The sequence below is a fragment of the Capra hircus genome, chromosome 6, assembly GCF_001704415.2.
Source record: "Capra hircus breed San Clemente chromosome 6, ASM170441v1, whole genome shotgun sequence".
Lineage (NCBI taxonomy): Eukaryota > Metazoa > Chordata > Mammalia > Artiodactyla > Bovidae > Capra > Capra hircus.
In genome coordinates, this window is record NC_030813.1 from 13082283 (window position 1) to 13100312 (window position 18030).

Here is an 18030-nt window from a genome sequence, read left to right on the forward strand (position 1 = left end):
TTTTATGAGCAATTCTGAAGATAATTTTTTGATCACAGAAAACAAACCATAACCCTTTGGAGAAAAACAGACAATTTTGATGCACAAATCCCAATGTATTCACTTTGTCCATTGTGTCTAATTTCTTTCCACCATCTCCCTCATTCTACCAATGAATATGAGATAAAGTGATCAATTTACTTATCTTTCCAATCCTAAATAATACTGACAATAATTTCCCAGACTCAGAAAGAAAAGCCCTATCATACTGCATTTCCCATAATTAAAATGTTTGAATTATTAAAACTATAACATCTTTAAATCTGTTTTGCATTGGGATGCATGCTCAGTTGCGTCCTACTCTTTGCAACCCCATGGCTAGCTTCCTCTGTCCATGGAATTTTCCAGGCAAGAATAGTGGAGTGGGTTGGCATTTCCTACTCCAAGGGATCTTCCTAACTCAGGGATCAAACTTGGGTCTCCTGAATTGGCAGGCAGATTCTTTACCACTGTGTCACCTGGGAAGCCCTTTAAATCTATTTACACACACACACACAAAAATCTTTACCAAAATAGAACTTATGCCTTTCAACCTCTGTGTCTTTTTATAGCATTCCTTCTACAGTAATATTAAAAATACCAAAAGTACCTTTTGCAACATGGTTGTCATTTGAAATGTCAGATCTTCATGTCCCTGTTCAGTTACTTACCTAAAAGAACAAAAAAGAAAACATAAGTCTGAAATCATGTCAATTTATCTTAAGGAACAGCTTTCACATTTCTAATAAGTTTTGTCGCAGACATTGATAAACCTGTTACTAAGAAAATTGTACTCTATTAGAAATATGAAAGAGCAGCCAAAAATATGTAAATCTTCCAAGAGCTCAGAAAAGTAAGCAAAACAAATTTTAAAAATTATGAAAATGTTCATCTAATTATAAAGAACTTTAAGCGACATTAGTAGACTTGAGATGGTCAAGATAATTGAGAGCAAAATTAAATTCTGTGTTCATACTTCCAAATTGTTTTTTATTGGTTCACATTTAGTATGACAAACATTATTTAGCCAATATGCTTCAGCTGATGCTTTAGGCATCGTCTATATGAAAGTTTACATAATCTATATTAAAACTTCTAAGTAAGTTGTTAAAACATTATAAAAACAACAGGACAATTTTAGTAACAACAAAAACCATTCTTATTCCACTACTAAAGTCAACAGGTTTATTTATTCATGTTCTTTCTCTTTTAAACCTACAAATGTGAATAAGTACTCATTTAAACAGGTATTCATTTAAACAGGCATGAATATGTTCTTCTTTAAATTGAGAACATATAATACACTATAATTACAAAATGTTGTATTCATTTTTTACCTGTTATTTACACTTATAACTAACTATTCCCCATGTTTGTATCTACTGTTCATACATGTCATTTTAACATCTGCAAGTGTGTGCACTGCAGTGCTGTTTCAATAGTCATTATCCTAATGAAAAATTTTTGTCAAATTTCCATAAATTATCATTTCAGTATGTGTGTATACACATTTTTAAATCTCTTTTCACTTTGGTCCTAACTTTTGCTGATTTACGTGTCCCTACATCAGGTACGATACATCCTTCTCTATTATTGTTTCAAGGTAGCATATTGAAAAGCAGAGACATTACTTTCCCAACAAAGGTCCGTCTAGTCAAGGCTATGGTTTTTCCTATGGTCATGTATGGATGTGAGAGTTGGACTGTGAAGAAGGCTGAGCACCAAAGAATTGATGCTTTTGAACTGTGGTGTTGGAGAAGACTCTTGAGAGTCCCTTGGACTGCAAGGAGATCCAACCAGTCCATTCTGAAGGAGATCAGCCCTGGGATTTCTTTGGAAGGAATGATGCTAAAGCTGAAACTCCAGTACTCTGGCCACCTCATGCGAAGAGTTGACTCATTGGAAAAGACTCTAATGCTGGGAGGGATTGGGGGCAGGAAGAGAAGGGGACGACAGAGGATGAGATGGCTGGATGGCATCACTGACTCGATGGACGCGAGTCTGAGTGAACTCCGGGAGTTGGTGCTGGATTCATAGGATTCATAGGGCATGCTGCGATTCATAGGGTCGCAAAGAGTCAGACACGACTGAGCGACTGAACTGAACTGAACTGAACTGATTCATGCCTGTGTCTTTTCCAACTGAAGTGTAGTGCCAATCTGTTGAGAGCTTAAGTCCTTAAATTCCAACTAGGCTTATTAGGACTGCATTCAGTCTATAAACAGACTTGATAAGAACTGACATCCTAACAATTATTTGCCATGTGATCCATCCCTTATTTTCATCTCCCAAAAGAGTTTCAATATTCTTTGCATAGTCCAGGCACACCCTTTGCTAAGCTCATTCTGAATTACTTAATACTTTTCCTTGCTATTTCCAAAAAGAACTTCTTTCTCATTACATTTTCTCCTTGATATACATTACTACTATTATCTCATACACTTTTGTGTTTATTCTCTTTAGAAAGTTTACTGGCTCCTCAAAAATTTTAACATTTCTCTAATTAAATCACAGCTTTTAAAACCATTTGAAAAATTCGCAAGTTCTTCCTGAGTATTCCCATTAGAGAAGTTGATATAATTAGACAACGGTGTTCAGACCAATCTGGAGTTCATGACAATGAGGACAATTAACATGACTTACTGAGATGCATCTCCAAAGCAGGCTTTGATTTTAGTGGTCCTTCCAGTTATAAACTACGTTGCCTCCCACATAATATTCAAACATTTTATACCTTTTCATTAGGAGCCTGTAAGTACCAACCTAAATCGTTTTACTGATCAGATTTTCAGATAAAACTTACTACACAATTATGTGGTTTGGCTTTTTTCAGAAAGCTACTTTAAGTGCATATGTGCCTTATGGGAGAAAAGGGCAAAGCATGGGAACTGTGATTTAATAGGAAGAGCCTGGCTTTGGGATCTTATTGGTCCGGTCTCAAGGTCTGACTTGGCCACTTGCTGACAATAGGCCCTTTGCAAATGGCTTAACTCTGAGCCTGAAATGAGGTTAGTTGGGGGCTTAGACACAGGAGATAGTATGCACCTGGCATAAATTTTACACTCAAAAACTGGTGGGTATCATCATCCGATAACAGAAGACTGCATCTAGACCTAATCCCAGGCATTTTATATATTTTTACTTATTTAAATTCACAATAGCCATGTGAAATACCTCTTTCCATGAGGAATGAGGTCAGAGTCTATACTGAACAAGTTCATGGTCACAGTTAACACTGATGCCTAGAATAAACCAACTGACATTGGTCCTAAGTCAGTGTTCTCTCTACGCTGACAATGCCCTCTGTCCTATCTTCTGTTTTCATTACTTTTTCCTACTAATATCTGGGTTTCCATAATAGTCTACAGATTTCTTTTTAATTGAAATGATCAAGAATGCACCTTTTCTAATTAATTTTAAAATCCACAGAATAATGCCCATAATGCTGAAACTGTCATTAAAACCACTTATCATCTATCTGACTCAAAATACCTTTTCCAACATTATCATTAATTCCCTTTACTCATCCTACAAACAGACCAAATTCCTTGCTATTCCTCTTTACATACTTAGAGAAGTTTTATCTCCTTTTCCTGTCTCCATATTTTATCTCAAGATAATTCATTGTTTTTAAACTTATTAAAAAAGAAATAACTGCTTGCACTGGTTATTTCCTAGGCACCCCTGAGCTCCCATCTGTTCTCTCTTCTTCTCTACCCTTCCCTCATTCTATGAGGCTGACCCCACAGTGTGTCTCACAAGCTCTCCTACCAGCTGACTTCCATTTGTGTTTGCTCAGCACAATGCTCGAGCAACAGATCCCAAAGCAGAATCGGCGAGATATTAACATATGTATTCTTCATGTTCCCTCCCTGCTTTGACATCCAGAAAGAGCTGCATTTTTCTAGCACCAACAGATTCCATCAGATTCAACAGATTCCATTCTACATTCAAGTAACACAGTTTCCACACTTTAGTCTTTCAGGTCTAACCTGAGGGTGATGGTGGTTGCCCCATTGATGGCTCCCTTAACCTGACTCAGATCTTCTTAAACTATCTCTTCATTAAAATCTCTTCAAGATCCTGGCTGAGGGACTTCCATGGCAGTCAGTGATGAAGTCCCCTCCATACTTCCACTGCCAGGGACACCGATTCGATCCATGGTCAGGGAACTAAGATCCTGCACGCCACAAGGTGCAATCTTAAAAAATAAAAATTTTTTTAAAAAAAAGAGAGAAAAATAAATAAATAAATAAATAATAAAAAAAGAATCCTGGCTGAATGCTTCCTATTCCTTCTCTTTAAAAAAATGGAAGCATAAAAAGTACAAAGAAGAACATTCTATCCACAAAGGATATGAAAGTAATGAGAAAACTGTTCTTGGAAGAACCAGGCTTAACAGGAGACACACTACTCCCAGAATCCCTTTATATACATACATATAGCTACTTTCATAAATACTATATTATTATATAACGTTGTTTTTTGCCTCATGGTCCTTAGCCATGCCAATATTAATATCTAAAAACTCACTTCATTTGTTTAAATATTTTCTAGCATTCCAGAAAATATGCATCTACCATATATCTACTTAATCAAAGAAAGACAGGCTTTCTATTATATAACATCCAAAATCAGTTTCCAATTTTCTGAGTTTTATATCTTCAAGTTTTTACATTTATAATTGTCACAAGAAAGAAAGATGAGGGATGATGTTTACTTGCAGAGTCAGTCTAAAATTCACACAAAAGCATTGACTGAAATTGTTGGCCAAGGAATGTTAAGCTGAACAGGCATCTCCTGTCTCACAGCTAAACTGCAGTGAGAAAAACTGAAACGAGAGATGCCTGCGTCCTGTCATTTCCTCTTCTCTTATAACTACCATTTATTAAATACCGACAATATGTCTCTCTATGTATCATCTGTTTATTCTTTGTAACATGTAAGATTGTTGTTTAGTCGTTCAGTTGTGTCTGACTCTTTGGCGACCCGTGGACGGTAGCTTGCCAGGCTCCTCTGTCCATGAGATTTCCCAGGCAAGAATACTCGAGTGGGTTGCCATTTCCTTCTCCAGAGAATCTTCCTGATACGAAGACTGAACCTGCATCTCCTGCATTGGCAAGAGGATTCTTTACCGTTGAACCACCAGGGAAGCCCAACGTGTAAGACAGGAATTACTAAATCCCTTTCACAGATGACAGAAGGTTAAATAATATGCTTAGGCGCTGAATGCTGAGGTCAGGAGCTGGCCATCTGCAAACTTGTTTGTTACATTTTGCTGCCTCTTTTAAAAAATTTATTTATACTTTACTTGACATCAGGAGACTAGGCAACTTTTTCACACTAAAGTCTTGTTATATCAGGTTTTGCTAAATGCTCATCATATTATATCACAATATATCATATTTTTATCAAATGTGAGTTGGCCTACTGTATCATTAAACCATTAAAATATTATAAAACAAATATTATAATGTTCTCATTTTATTATCTCTTACTCTTCAAGGTATATTAGAACTCTTCACAGTCTCTACCTGACAGTTAAACTATAAACAGGAATATATGAAGGACCCAAGTACTAAAGGGTTAGTGATATTCCAATGGCATGGAGCCCATAGACTGGTCTCCCTGGACCAACTACAAAATCACTGAACAGAATCACTAAAGTCTTTTTTTAAAATCACAGAGCCTTGAGTCTCACTCCAGTATAATTTTTTAAGACTTAACAACTTTGTACAATCTCTGCATGTGATCTTTCTGCATATTTAAGTTTGAGAGAATAAGGCAAGAATCATTACCTTACTTCAGTGATCTCTGACCAGCAGTATGTCAGCATCACCTAGGAACTGAGATGCACAATACTGGGCCCCACCCTAGGTCTTCTGAATTAGAAATTTGGGAAATGGGCCTAATAATATGTTTTAGCAAGCCTTCCTACCTACAGGCTATTCTAGAACCATTATGGAGCCAAGGCAGTGTCATTCTTCACTTTCCCAGGAGGCTCTTTAAAATTCCCAATAAGAAAGAGCCTTCTCTGATACATATACTATCAAATGCCCACCATTTCTCTTCCCTGCCCTATTTATTTCATCTACCCTATGTCTAGACTTCCCTTGTGGCTCAGCGGGTAAAGAATCCACCTGCAATGAGGGAGACCTGAGTTCGATCCCTGGGTTGGGAAGATCCCTTGGAGACGGAAAAGGCTCTCCACTCCAGTATTCTGGCCTGGAGAATTCCATGGACTGTATAGTGCCTGGGACACAAAGAGTCAGACACGACTGAGTGACATCATAATTCATAATAACGTCTAGATTGGACTGCAAGGAGATCCAACCAGTCCATTCTAAAGGACATCAGTCCTGGGTATTCATTGGAAGGACTGATGCTAAAGCTGAAACTCCAATACTTTGGCCACCTCATGCAAAGAGTTGACTCATTGGAAAAGACCCTGATGCTAGGAGGGATTGGGGGCAGGAGGAGAAGGGGACAACAGAGGATGAGATGGTTGGATGGCATCACTGACTCGATGGACATGAATTTGGGTAAACTCTGGGAGTTGGTGATGGACAGGGAGGCCTGATGTGCTATAGTCCATGGGTCACAAAGAGTCAGACACGACTGAGTGACATCATAATTCATAATAATGTCTAGATGAAGAGATTAAAGTTTCAACAGATGTAGTGTCTGTATTCACACAATCATTTAGGAGCTGACAAAATCATACAGAGTTATTCAGGCACTTAAACCAGAACCATCACTTCAAAGTGCTTTAAAATCATGTACCTAACCATAGAGGTCACACAGTTTACATAATGCTGTTTAGAAAAAGTCTTCCCTCGTCCACTTTGTCTGTGGTGAGCAATCCTCTCTGTGCCTTAGCACCAATTTAGAAAGTATAACATTTAAGCATTCATAAGATGTATCCATGGAAAAGGCCAATCAAACTGAAAGAAGGAAAACATGGTCTCCAGGTGTCAAAAGAAGAAAACAAGCTCACAGAAACCTTGTCCAATTAAAGTTCAAGACAAATAGCCAATAACATCACAGAATAGTAATTGTGGGTTGGGTTGCTTTCCAGCTCTTAATACTCATGCATGTACTCACAAGGACCTGATTCAACATCTCACACAACAGGAAAACCAATGTAGTACACCACACACCGAGCAAAGTGTTCCATCTGACACTTAGAACTGCTTGCACTCAACTACTTTTCATTTTTGTCCCAATTTCAAGAGACTGCCACCAACACAGAGCTTGAAGTCCTTGCATCTAGCTCCCATTGGGCTGTTCTGTCGAGTCTTTGAATAGTTTGAGCTCCACTGACAAGAACACGCCTGATTTCCTTTTGAAACCGAAAACCAGTGCCTGGGCCTTTGCATACGTGTTTATTCTTCTCCAAGGAAATCAAAAGCAGTTTGCGTGCTTTCCCCTTCACTGTGAGCCTGTTACTCTCCTCGCTTAATGAGGCAGTGTCCTGTGCTTAGCTGAGTTTAAAACGCACTTTCTTGGCCTCTTCCAAATACATAGTTTAACTGGATTCTCTTGGCCTCTGACTGTGAATAGCTTCCTGCAGTGAAATATATCACACTCTGATTTCTCTTCTTTCAAAGGAGAGTATTTTGCTTTGAGGTTGGCAAGGAAACAACTCAGAAAACCATTTGCAACAAATAAAATATTAACAAGACAGAATCTCTCAGCGTCAGTTTCTCAACATCTCTTTCCTCCCTAAACTTAATAGAAAACCCCATGTAAAGACAAAGACTCACAAATTTAATCTTTTTGACCTCATTTTAATAACTCCTTAAATAGGAAAAATGGCTACAGTTGCTTCCCTTCATGTTCTGGTCATTTTTCACAAAGTATTTTTCTGTTCATAGTTTATAATTGTCCATTCACAACTGACTACTAAAAATAATATCTGGACAGGTGGATCAATATTTAGGTGACTATGTAGGAACCCCAGGGTTAAAGGTGGTAGGTCAGGAACCTGAAAAAATGACTGCCCATAAAATGATATGCAGTATCAAGAGTATACTAGGCATTATTTAAGGGCCATTCAGTCTAGCTAGAGATGACATAATTAAGCAAAAATTAATAATAATAATAACTTGTAGAATTTTCTAAAATTATTTCAATAATAATAGAGCCTATAGAATTTTCCAAGTACCAAAAATTACATTGATTACTTTATATACATTATCTAAGCTACTGTTCAAAACAACTCCATGAAATCCTCTTATATTTTTACTCTAAGACAAGGAAAGAGAAATATGAGAAATAAAAGGACTTGCCCAAGACTGTACTGCTAATAAGTGATTAGACTGAAAATCAAATCCAGGTCTCTGGCTTATAAAGCCTAGGTCTTAGCCACAGTTGGTTATAAATGAAGGCAAGGTAAATTAAGTGACATATTGGTGGGCTTCCCTGGTGGCTCAGCAGTGAAGAATTTACCTGCTAAGGCAGGAGACCCTGGTTTGATCCTGGGTCAGGAAGATCCTCTGGAGAAGGAAATGGCAACCCACTCCACTACTTTTGCCTGGGAAATCTCATGGGCAGAGGAGCTCGGTAGGCTACAGTCCATGGGGTTGCAAAGAGTCGAACACGACTTATGACTAAACCACCATCATCATTGGTGGAGCAGGCATTAAATGGCTTGGTGGTGTGTAACCTTTACTGAGGTGATGAAGCTGAACTTTGAAGTAATTAAGAGGAGAGAACAGAAAAAAGGACTGGAGGGAAGGAGATGGGAGGGAAGAGAAAGACCCAAAGTAAAATGTAACATGTGATGTGTTACTCTTGGCCTAAAGTTCCCTGCTGGCTCAGATGGTAAAGAATCCATTTGCAGTGGAGGAGATCTAGGTTCAATCTCTTGGTCGGGAAGATCCCCTGGAGGAGGAAACAGCAACCCACCCAGTATCCTTGCCTGGAGAATTCCTGGACAGAGGAGCCTTCGAGCTACAGTCCATGAGGTTGCAAGAGCAGGACACGACTGAGCAACTCACACACAAGACGCACAGAGGCTTCCCAAGTGGCTCAGCTGTACAGAATCAGCCTGCCAACGCAGGGGACACAGGTTCAATCCCCGGGTCAGGAAGGTTCCCTGGAGAAGGAAAGGGCAACCCATCCAGCATTCTTGCCTGGAAGATTCCATAGACGGGGGAGCAGGGCAGGCTACAGTCCATGGGGTTGCAAAACAGTCAGACACAACTGAGCAACCAGCAACAAGCAAGATACATAGCAAATATCCAAGGCAAGCTGAAGAGACTAGCAGAGTTATTACTAGCTGCGGTAGAGCTAACAGAAGAGAAAGATAAAATTGAAAACCTAAGCTAAGGTTGGACTTCAGGGTCTTCCGTGTCCAGCTATGCAGTTTGACCTTTATTGATAGAATATGATGCATCATACTTCAGGTTTTTCAGTAAGGAAATGACAGGATCAAAATAGAGTCTTAAAGAGATTCATCTAGTAGGTAGGCAGACAGCTTGGATGAGAGTTAGAGATAAGTAACTGCAATGAAAGTAATGATTTAAGGACCTGTCAACTGCAAAATACTTCAAAGCTTAATTACATCTTAATTCCTAAATGCCAAATCTACATCAGTGAAATATTCTGGCCTTATTGGTAAACGTGCCTTTCTTCCCTCCAGGTCAAGTCTAGGGCTATCACTTCCAGTGGCTCTGGCCACCTGAATGCAAGTTCCATGAGGTAGGGATTGCTAGCTACTGCTACATTAAGTGATGAACATTTGTGCTTAACACTGAGTAGGCATGAGTAAATACTTATTGAAGAAATGCATGCCTGAGTCAGAATGCTCAATCATGTAAAGGGCTAATTCTAGGCCTATTGTTATTAAATGTTTAAGTAGAACAGAGAAAACTCGAAGCAGAAATAAACTTTTTATGCAGACCATCATTTACCTATCTTTGACATAAATCAATATGCCAGCAAATCTGGAAAACTCAGCAGTGCCCACAGGACTAAAAAGGTCAGTTTTCATTCCAATCCCAAAGAAAGGCAATGCCAAAGAATGCTCAAACGACCAAACAATTGCACTCATCTCACACGCTGGCAAAGTAATGCTCAAAAATCTCCAAGCCAGGCTTCAGCAATACGTGAACCGCGAACTTCCAGATGATGAAGCTGGATTTAGAAAAGTCAGAGGAACCAGAGATCAAATTGCCAACGTCTGCTGGATAATCAAAAAAGTGAGAAAGTTCCAGAAGAATACCTACTTCTGCTTTATTGACTATGCCAAAGTCTTTGTGTGAATCACAACAAACTGTGGAAAAGTCTGAAAGAGATGGGAATACCAGACCACCTGACCTGCCTCTGTATGCCGGTCAGGAAGCAACAGTTAGAACTGGACATGGAACAACAGACTGGTTCCAAATTGGGAAAGGAGTACGTCAAGGCTGTATATTGTCACCCTGCTTATTTAACTTATACGCAGAGTACATCATGAGAAACGCTGGGCTGGATGAAGCACAAGCTGGAATCAAAATTGCTGGGAGAAATATCAATCACCTCAGATAGGCAGATGACACCACACTTGTGGCAGAAAGTAAAGAAGAACTAAAGAGCTTCTTGATGAAAGTGAAAGAGAAGAGTGAAAAAACTGGCTTAAAATAACATTCAGAAAACTAAAATCACAGTACCTGGTCCCATCACTTCATGGCAAATAAATGGAAAAACAATGAAAACAGTGACAGACTTTATTTGAGGGGGCTTCAAAATCACTGCAGATGGTGACTGCAGCCATGAAATTAAAAGACATTTGCTCCTTGGAAGAAAAGGTATGACCCAACCTAGACTGCATATTAAAAAACAGAGACATCACTTTGCCAACAAATGTCCATCTAGTCAAAGCTTTGGTTTTTCCAGCAGTCATGCATGGATGTGAGAGTCGGACTATAAAGCAAGCTAGGCATCAAAGAATTGATGCTTTTGAACTGTGGTGTTGGAGAAGATTCTTGAGAGTCCCTTGGACTGCAAGGAGATCCAACCAGTCCATCATCAGTCCTGAATACTCATTGGAAGGACTGATGCTGAAGCTGAAACTCCAGTACTCTGGCCACCTGATGTGAAGTACTGACTCATTTGAAAAGACCCTGATGTTGGGAAAGATTGAAGGTGGGAGGAGAAGGGGATGACAGAGGATGAGATGTTTGGATGGCATCACTGACTCAATGGACAGGAGTTTGAGAAAACTCTGGGAGTTGGTGATAGACAGGTAAGCCTGGTGTGCTGCAGTCCATGGGGTTGCAAAGAGTCAGACATCACTGAGCAACTGAACTGAACTGAACTGACATAAATCACACTCCTCTAGAAGTGAAGATTAAACAAGACCTCATAAAAACCGAATGTAACATACAAGTCTTATCTGGGTTCTGATTTGAACACATCAACCATAAAAAAGGCAGATTTGGGGTCATCACGGAAATATGAATATTAGATATTTGTTATTAAGTTATATTAAAGAGCTGTGTTAATGGCATGGTGGGGAAAAAAAAGAACTTACCAAGAAGAGGCATACTGAAATATTTACAAGTGAAATGACCTGATGTTTGGGGGTCTTTATTTTTCTTTTCTAAATTTTTGATGTGGGCCATTTTAAAAGTCTTTATTGAATTTGTTACAACATTGTTTCTGTTCTATGCTTTGGCTTTTCAGTCATGAGGCATGTGGGATCCCAGCTCCCTGACCAGGGATCAAACACGTACCTCCAGCATTGGAGGGCAAAGCCTCAACCACTGGACTGCCAGGAAAGCTCCTGGTGTTCTCTTTTAAATACTCCAGCAAAATCAAATGCAAAATATGTAAGATGGGAGATAGATGAAACAAAATTAGCAAAATGATGTTGAGTTTCAAGCTTACTGGATACATGAGGATTCATTATAGTATTCTCCTTCCTTTGATCCATGTTTGAAAATGTTCACCAAAGATGTTTCAGAGGCTTATGAAAGGTGGGCAATAAAATAAAAACAAATGCTAATATTTTAGCCAATGCATGAAGATGTCCACTAGGTATCCTCCAAATACGGTTAAACTCATTCACTTATTCATTTAACACACGGTTTTTGAGTCTACAATGTACTGGGGCTATCATTCAAAGTGGATGAGACACTGTCCCTGCCTCAGAGATCTCATCATCGTGTAGGGAGGCAGGACGAAGAATAGTGATAGCAAATCTACAGTCATCATGATACGCAGATGAAAACAAATTACAGTGCAGACACAAAGGATGTAACGAAACAATATGGAGAAAGCCCACTCTAGCTGCAGGGTTCTTAACCAAAGAAAAGCAGAGAAAATAATGGCAGGAACCGAGGTAGTAGCACTGCACAAGGGGTGGATCCAGGAAATTTTAAGGAAGAAATAGACTTCTCACGTTGCTTACACTTTCTTTTAATAATAATAAAATAGCTACCTCTATTAGGTGCCTGCTCTGTACCCAATTCTGTAAAGAAAATCATGTTTCTGAACCTGTCCTTTGTGCCAATGGCTAAGAAAATGATATTGGTAAATGTGGGCCAGAGAAGGAAGAAGGAAATTGTACATGACATGCGCAAAGCAGTAGCAATGTGAATACTCATTGACAAAATGAGAAAAAACGTTTATGGAGCAATATATAAATAAATAGTACAAAAATAATTTTGCATGACACCAAAAATACGTAAATGCACATTAATCTGTGCAATGGGTTTTAAGAGAACTCCTTTTAGAAAGATGTAGACGATGGTCCAGTTCAGTTCAGTCGCTCAGTCGTGTCCGACTCTTTGCGATCCTATGGACTGCAGCACATCAGGCTTTCTTGTCCATCACGAACTCCCAGAGTTTACTCAAACTTCTGTCCGTTGAGTTGGTGATGCCATCCAGCCATCTCATCCTCTGTGATCCCCTTCTCCTCCCGCCTTCAATCTTTCCCAGCATCAGGGTCTTTTTCAATGAGTTAGTTCTTTGCATCAGGTGGCCAAAGTATTGGAGTTTCAGCTTCAGCATCAGTCCTTCCAATGAACAGTCAGGACTGATTTCCTTTAGGATGGACTGGTTGGATCTCCTTGCTGTGAGTTGCCTCCCTTCTTCAGGGGCTCTTCCTAACCCACTGATTGAACCCAGGTCTCCTGCATTGGAGGCAGATTCTTTTCCATCTGAGCCAAGGTTGGGGACCCAGTAAACTATGGACTATCACTAATAATTGGGCTTCCCTAATGGGAAGATCCCCTGGAGAAAGGAATGGTTACCCACTCCACTATTAATAATACAGCTAAGAACTATAATTCATAGTCATTTCTTATTAATTGTAACAAATGTTCTACACTATTGTATGATGTTAACAATAGGTGAAATGGGTTAGAGTTATACCGAAATTCTCTGTACTATCTGCTCAGTTTTTTTGTAGACATAAAACGACTAAAAAACAAAGTCTGTTAATTTTTAAAATGGTTCACTTCTTCCTTGATGAAATAAATCAAAATATATTCTTACCTTTTAAATTGACATTTCACTTTATGTATTAATACTATACTAGATATTAAATATGTTCTTTTGAGCTACTTAAGAGGAATATATATCTTTTTTTCTCCATTACCCAAAACAGATTTCCCAGTCTCAAAAAGGAAATATGGTGGAAACTCTCTCTTATATCGGGCTTCCCAGGAGGCGCTAATGGTAAAGAACCGGCCTGCCAGTGCAGCAGACATAAAAGACACAGGTTCGATCCCTGGGTCAGGAAGATCCACTGGAGGAGGGCATGGCAACCCACTCCAGTATTCTTGCCTGGAGAATCCCATGGACAGAGGAGTCTGGCGGGCTACAGTCTATAGGGTCACACAGTGTCGGACGTGACTGAAGTGACTTAGCCTGCATGTATGCGTCTCTTATATTATTCTCGGAAATAATAAGAATAAAAGACTCTTCCAGAGACAAGAGGCATGACCCCTTCTGGAAAGGCATTCTGTTGCTGCCAGCTGAAAGGGAGAGCGGTGGGAACTATAGCCCAGTGGTGTCAGAAATCCCAAACAGATGTCCAATGCATTGATCAAAAAGATGAGCAGTATGGAAGCTGAGATCCATCTGTCCTCTCCCATAAGGAGACAGAGCATCATCAGTGCATGGAAACTTTTGGCACAAGAAAGACCTTAAGAGATTCTTTGCTCTCATCCCTTCATTTTCACAGATGAGGGAATTTTCATGGCCAACTAATAAGCAGTTCTCTCCACACTTTTCTGAAACATGAAAAATAAAGAGCCTGATTCTAAGAGGTTAGAGAAAATCAGCCTCTTTTCTTTATCGTGTATGCAAATAATTTTTGCTTGAGACATCAGATTTTTTCCATTTGAACTTCTATTAACAAGAAGGGGAAAATAGAAACAGTAGCAAAAACAAAGACACAATAAGAGGCACTGGGCAAAGAAAGAGAGGATTGGCAGATTAAGTCAGCAAACTTGAGGCTCAAGGAAAAATCCAGGAGTGGGGATTAACTTCTGTGATGAACTCCAGAAGCCAGAGTCATACAATGTTTTTGGAGGCAGATACAGTTTTTGTTTTGCTTGAGTGAAACCCTGAATACTCACTGCCAAATCCCTAAAGAACTGGCCCCTTCTTCAGTGACCAGTGACCAGAGAAACTCAAGGAGAGGAGACTCGAGCTTTGGCTGCAAAGGAAAGAAGACTTGTCATATCACCACCTGGAAAAGAACCAGTGGGAGAGCACACTGGAGAAGGGAAACTGAAAAAAGGACTTTGTGACTGAGAAACGATGTTCACCTGGGATACAAGAGGCTGCACTTTCACTGACACCTCTGTATATAGTTCACGCGTGCTCCGTCGGCATCCTCACACATGGAGTTAAGCGATTTGCTTTCCCCTAAAGGACAGTTTCGGAGAAGGCAATGGCACCCCACTCCAGTACTCTTGCCTGGAAAATCCCATGGACAGAGGAGCCTGGTGGGCTGCAGTCCATAGGGTCGCAAAGAGTCGGACATGACTGAAGTGACTTAACAGCAGCAGCAAAGGACAGTTTGACTACAAAGTCAGTGATGACCCAGTCAGAAGGAGCTGTCCTTAGAGCAGGAAAGTGCCCATGGCCAACATTCCAAGGCTGAATACAGGGGGAAGCCCCTAATAGGTCTCAGGTTGATGACAACTGAGTGACAACTGACAAAGCCCAGCATTCCTAGTTTTCATCCAAACCAGCCCCATAGCAGCAATAAAAACTGGCTGAAAGCTCTCTAACCCCTTTCTCAGCATCTGAGATTCCCTAAATGAGAGTTCAACCACTGTCTTAACCCACCCCCAAAAAAGCATCCAGATACCCATTTATCCTTTCTACAAGGACAGAGAAGTCTCAACAAGCTGAGAAGCTTCGTGCTGAGTTCCTCAACCTTCTTTCTCCCTGCTCTTTATTTTATTCTGGTGAAAACAGTTTGAACCTTCTTTCCAAGGCACAGATTTATCTCTCAGAATGTTACTTGCTTAGACAAAGCAAAGGACTTGGCAACACATGGAATGTAGGAGAAATTCCTGCTTGCACTTAAGACTACAACCCTGGTGAATAAACGGCTTTGCTCTAAACAGAACTTTTTCAAACCGTGGTCTGTATCACCCGTGGCAAAAGAAATAATTTTCGAAAGCATACTGACGTTACCTCCCCTGTGGCTGGAAGACAGCATACAAATAGGTAAGCTCTCAAAGTAACCCGCCGGCATAAATCAAGTCAGCACTTTACTCCAAGCGCGGCAATTCTGCTGACCCTTCGAAGCATTCTAAAGTCGCTTCCTTTCTCAGAGTGTGGACACAGTGGCTTGGAACTGAAGCAGTGCAGTGACAAGAGGCTGAGAACAAACGCTTCCATTGTGCAGCTTGCCGAGACAAAAAAAGAGACTTTGACTCACAAACACAACACAGTCAGAGGCAGTGTAGAGGCCACAATGGGCCAACATGGAAACACAGACGATGTGAACACTTTCACTTTGACACACACTCTCAGAGTCCCACAGTCCCCCGGAAATTACTGCCAACCAAGAAAATGATTTTTGAATCACTGTAACTTATATTCTGATTCTGGAATTCATGAATACTCAGGAAGATAGATTTGACTGGATGTTTTGCCCGGTTTGTTGTCTTTGCCAGCACTTTTTAAACATTAGAATCTTGCATTTCTCAACAGTTTGGGGACTCATGATTGCGGGAGGGCGCAGTTAGGGAGAATTTCAAAGTAACACAACTATGCGATGCAGTTGCTTACGAATTAAAAGTGTACCTTTGGGTTTTATCATTTGTCTGAAAACTACAGAAGTGCCAGCATCTGCAAGCTCTGGCACTCTATGGGCATAAAACGGTGACCTCACTTGAGCATTTAAAAAAATCTATTTAATTCCCCTGAAGAACAGACAATGATAACTTTCTGTTACTCTGGGGAGAAGCAGATGGCTTTCTTCACCTTAACGGCCATAAAATTGGTGGGGAAAGTAACGCTGATCTTCACTAATGAAGGAAAATTCCTTTTGCAAATCCTGCTTTGAATGATTATTTTTTTCTGTTAAACTGAAAAGAGGCTTACCTCCTCAAATCTGTGAAAGAGAAGATTCACAGGCTCTACAGTGAGTGTATCAAATTCTCCCTAAGTACTACACTGATGTCATGCACTGTGGCATTAGGCTAATTAGGCATTACGCCTGTTTTCAGTCCCATCTGTATTTTCACTCAGACAAATGGAATATGATAGCAATGAAACTAAGTGGTTCAATGCTTATCACAATAAAAATTTCCATTAGGAAAATATGTTTAAGAGTACTCAGGATACCTGAATTATTCTTAGGTCACTTACCAGAACATTGATGCTTCATTTCTAAGAGGCTCCATCGGAAGTGGCCTCATAAAACTACTGCACAAAATGTGTCTAATGCAGTAGCATCCTGATGTCACCAGTGGCATAACTGGTACATTAACCCTGCCAAGCATTTAGTGAGTTCTTGAAATTTTATCACTTGTTAGTCATGAAAACTGAGGGGGAAAAAATATATATACCCAACTTGGCCTTCATCCCATGCAGCCTCACCATATCTTTGAGCTTGGCTGTTCTAAAGCATGTTTCATTAATGTGACTCAAAGAAACCACACCTAAATCATGAGCATCACAGACTCCCCCCTTGTTTCCATCCTGGTGAATTCACAGTGGAATGGCCAAGGGATGATGGAAAAATTGGGGCAGCTACTGAATCCAAGAAAACATCATGCTTCAATGAGAAACGACAGGGAGCTGTAAGCAATTGCATTTTCCTGTGTTTTCTACATCTCTCTCTTAGGCAATTGTGAAACATTCTATAGCACACCCAGAGAAAATAAGTAGCCCCCCAAATTTTATGTCAGTCAATAGCAGTTATCTCCTTGAAAAGAAAAGGCCAGCAGAAGCTATTTATACAAATGCATGGAGTCCTCCTTCCTCACAGAACTTCCCAGAGATAGAGGCAGTGTTGTATTCACCTCTGTATTACTGGGCCTTACATGCCTCCTATACAGTAGATGCTCAAGAAATGAAAGAATTAGGCTAAAAAATATATGCAGTCAACTAGGACATCTTGAATTGGGACATCACTGAGCTTAGAGACTAGGAATCAACACGACGTGGTGGAAACTGCACAGGCTTGTGTTTGTACCCTGATTTTACCACTTCCTGTCTGTCTGGTACTGAATAAATATCTCAACCACTGCAGTGATTTCCTCCAAGACCATTAGAAAGAACGTACGCAAAATGTAGAATTTGATAAATGGTAATTATTATGATACTATCACTTCCTGAGGTTATTTATAGCATGCTAAGATTTAAGATGCATCATTATTCATATTCATAATAATAATATCTCACATTTGTAGGTATAAGGCACTTTTCTAAGCATCTCATAACTTTTATCGTGTTAACTCAATCAACAACCAAATAAAGTAGTAGTATCTCCATTTTATATCAGAAAAAACTGATGTTCATATTCTTAAGTATATTTACAAAATTAATTTG

At 39.7% G+C, this 18030-nt stretch overlaps 1 protein-coding gene across 1 annotated transcript in view; it reads right to left on the reverse strand.

Annotated features, from left to right (window-relative positions):
• Positions 1-18030, reverse strand: part of ANK2 (ankyrin 2) — a 574309-nt gene that overhangs the window by 494218 nt on the left and 62061 nt on the right. Inside the window, exon 2 of the mRNA XM_018049208.1 lies at positions 629-689. Within this exon, the coding sequence (XP_017904697.1) occupies positions 629-649 (21 nt within the window). The 5' untranslated portion in view covers positions 650-689. The remainder of the gene's footprint in view (positions 1-628; positions 690-18030) is intronic.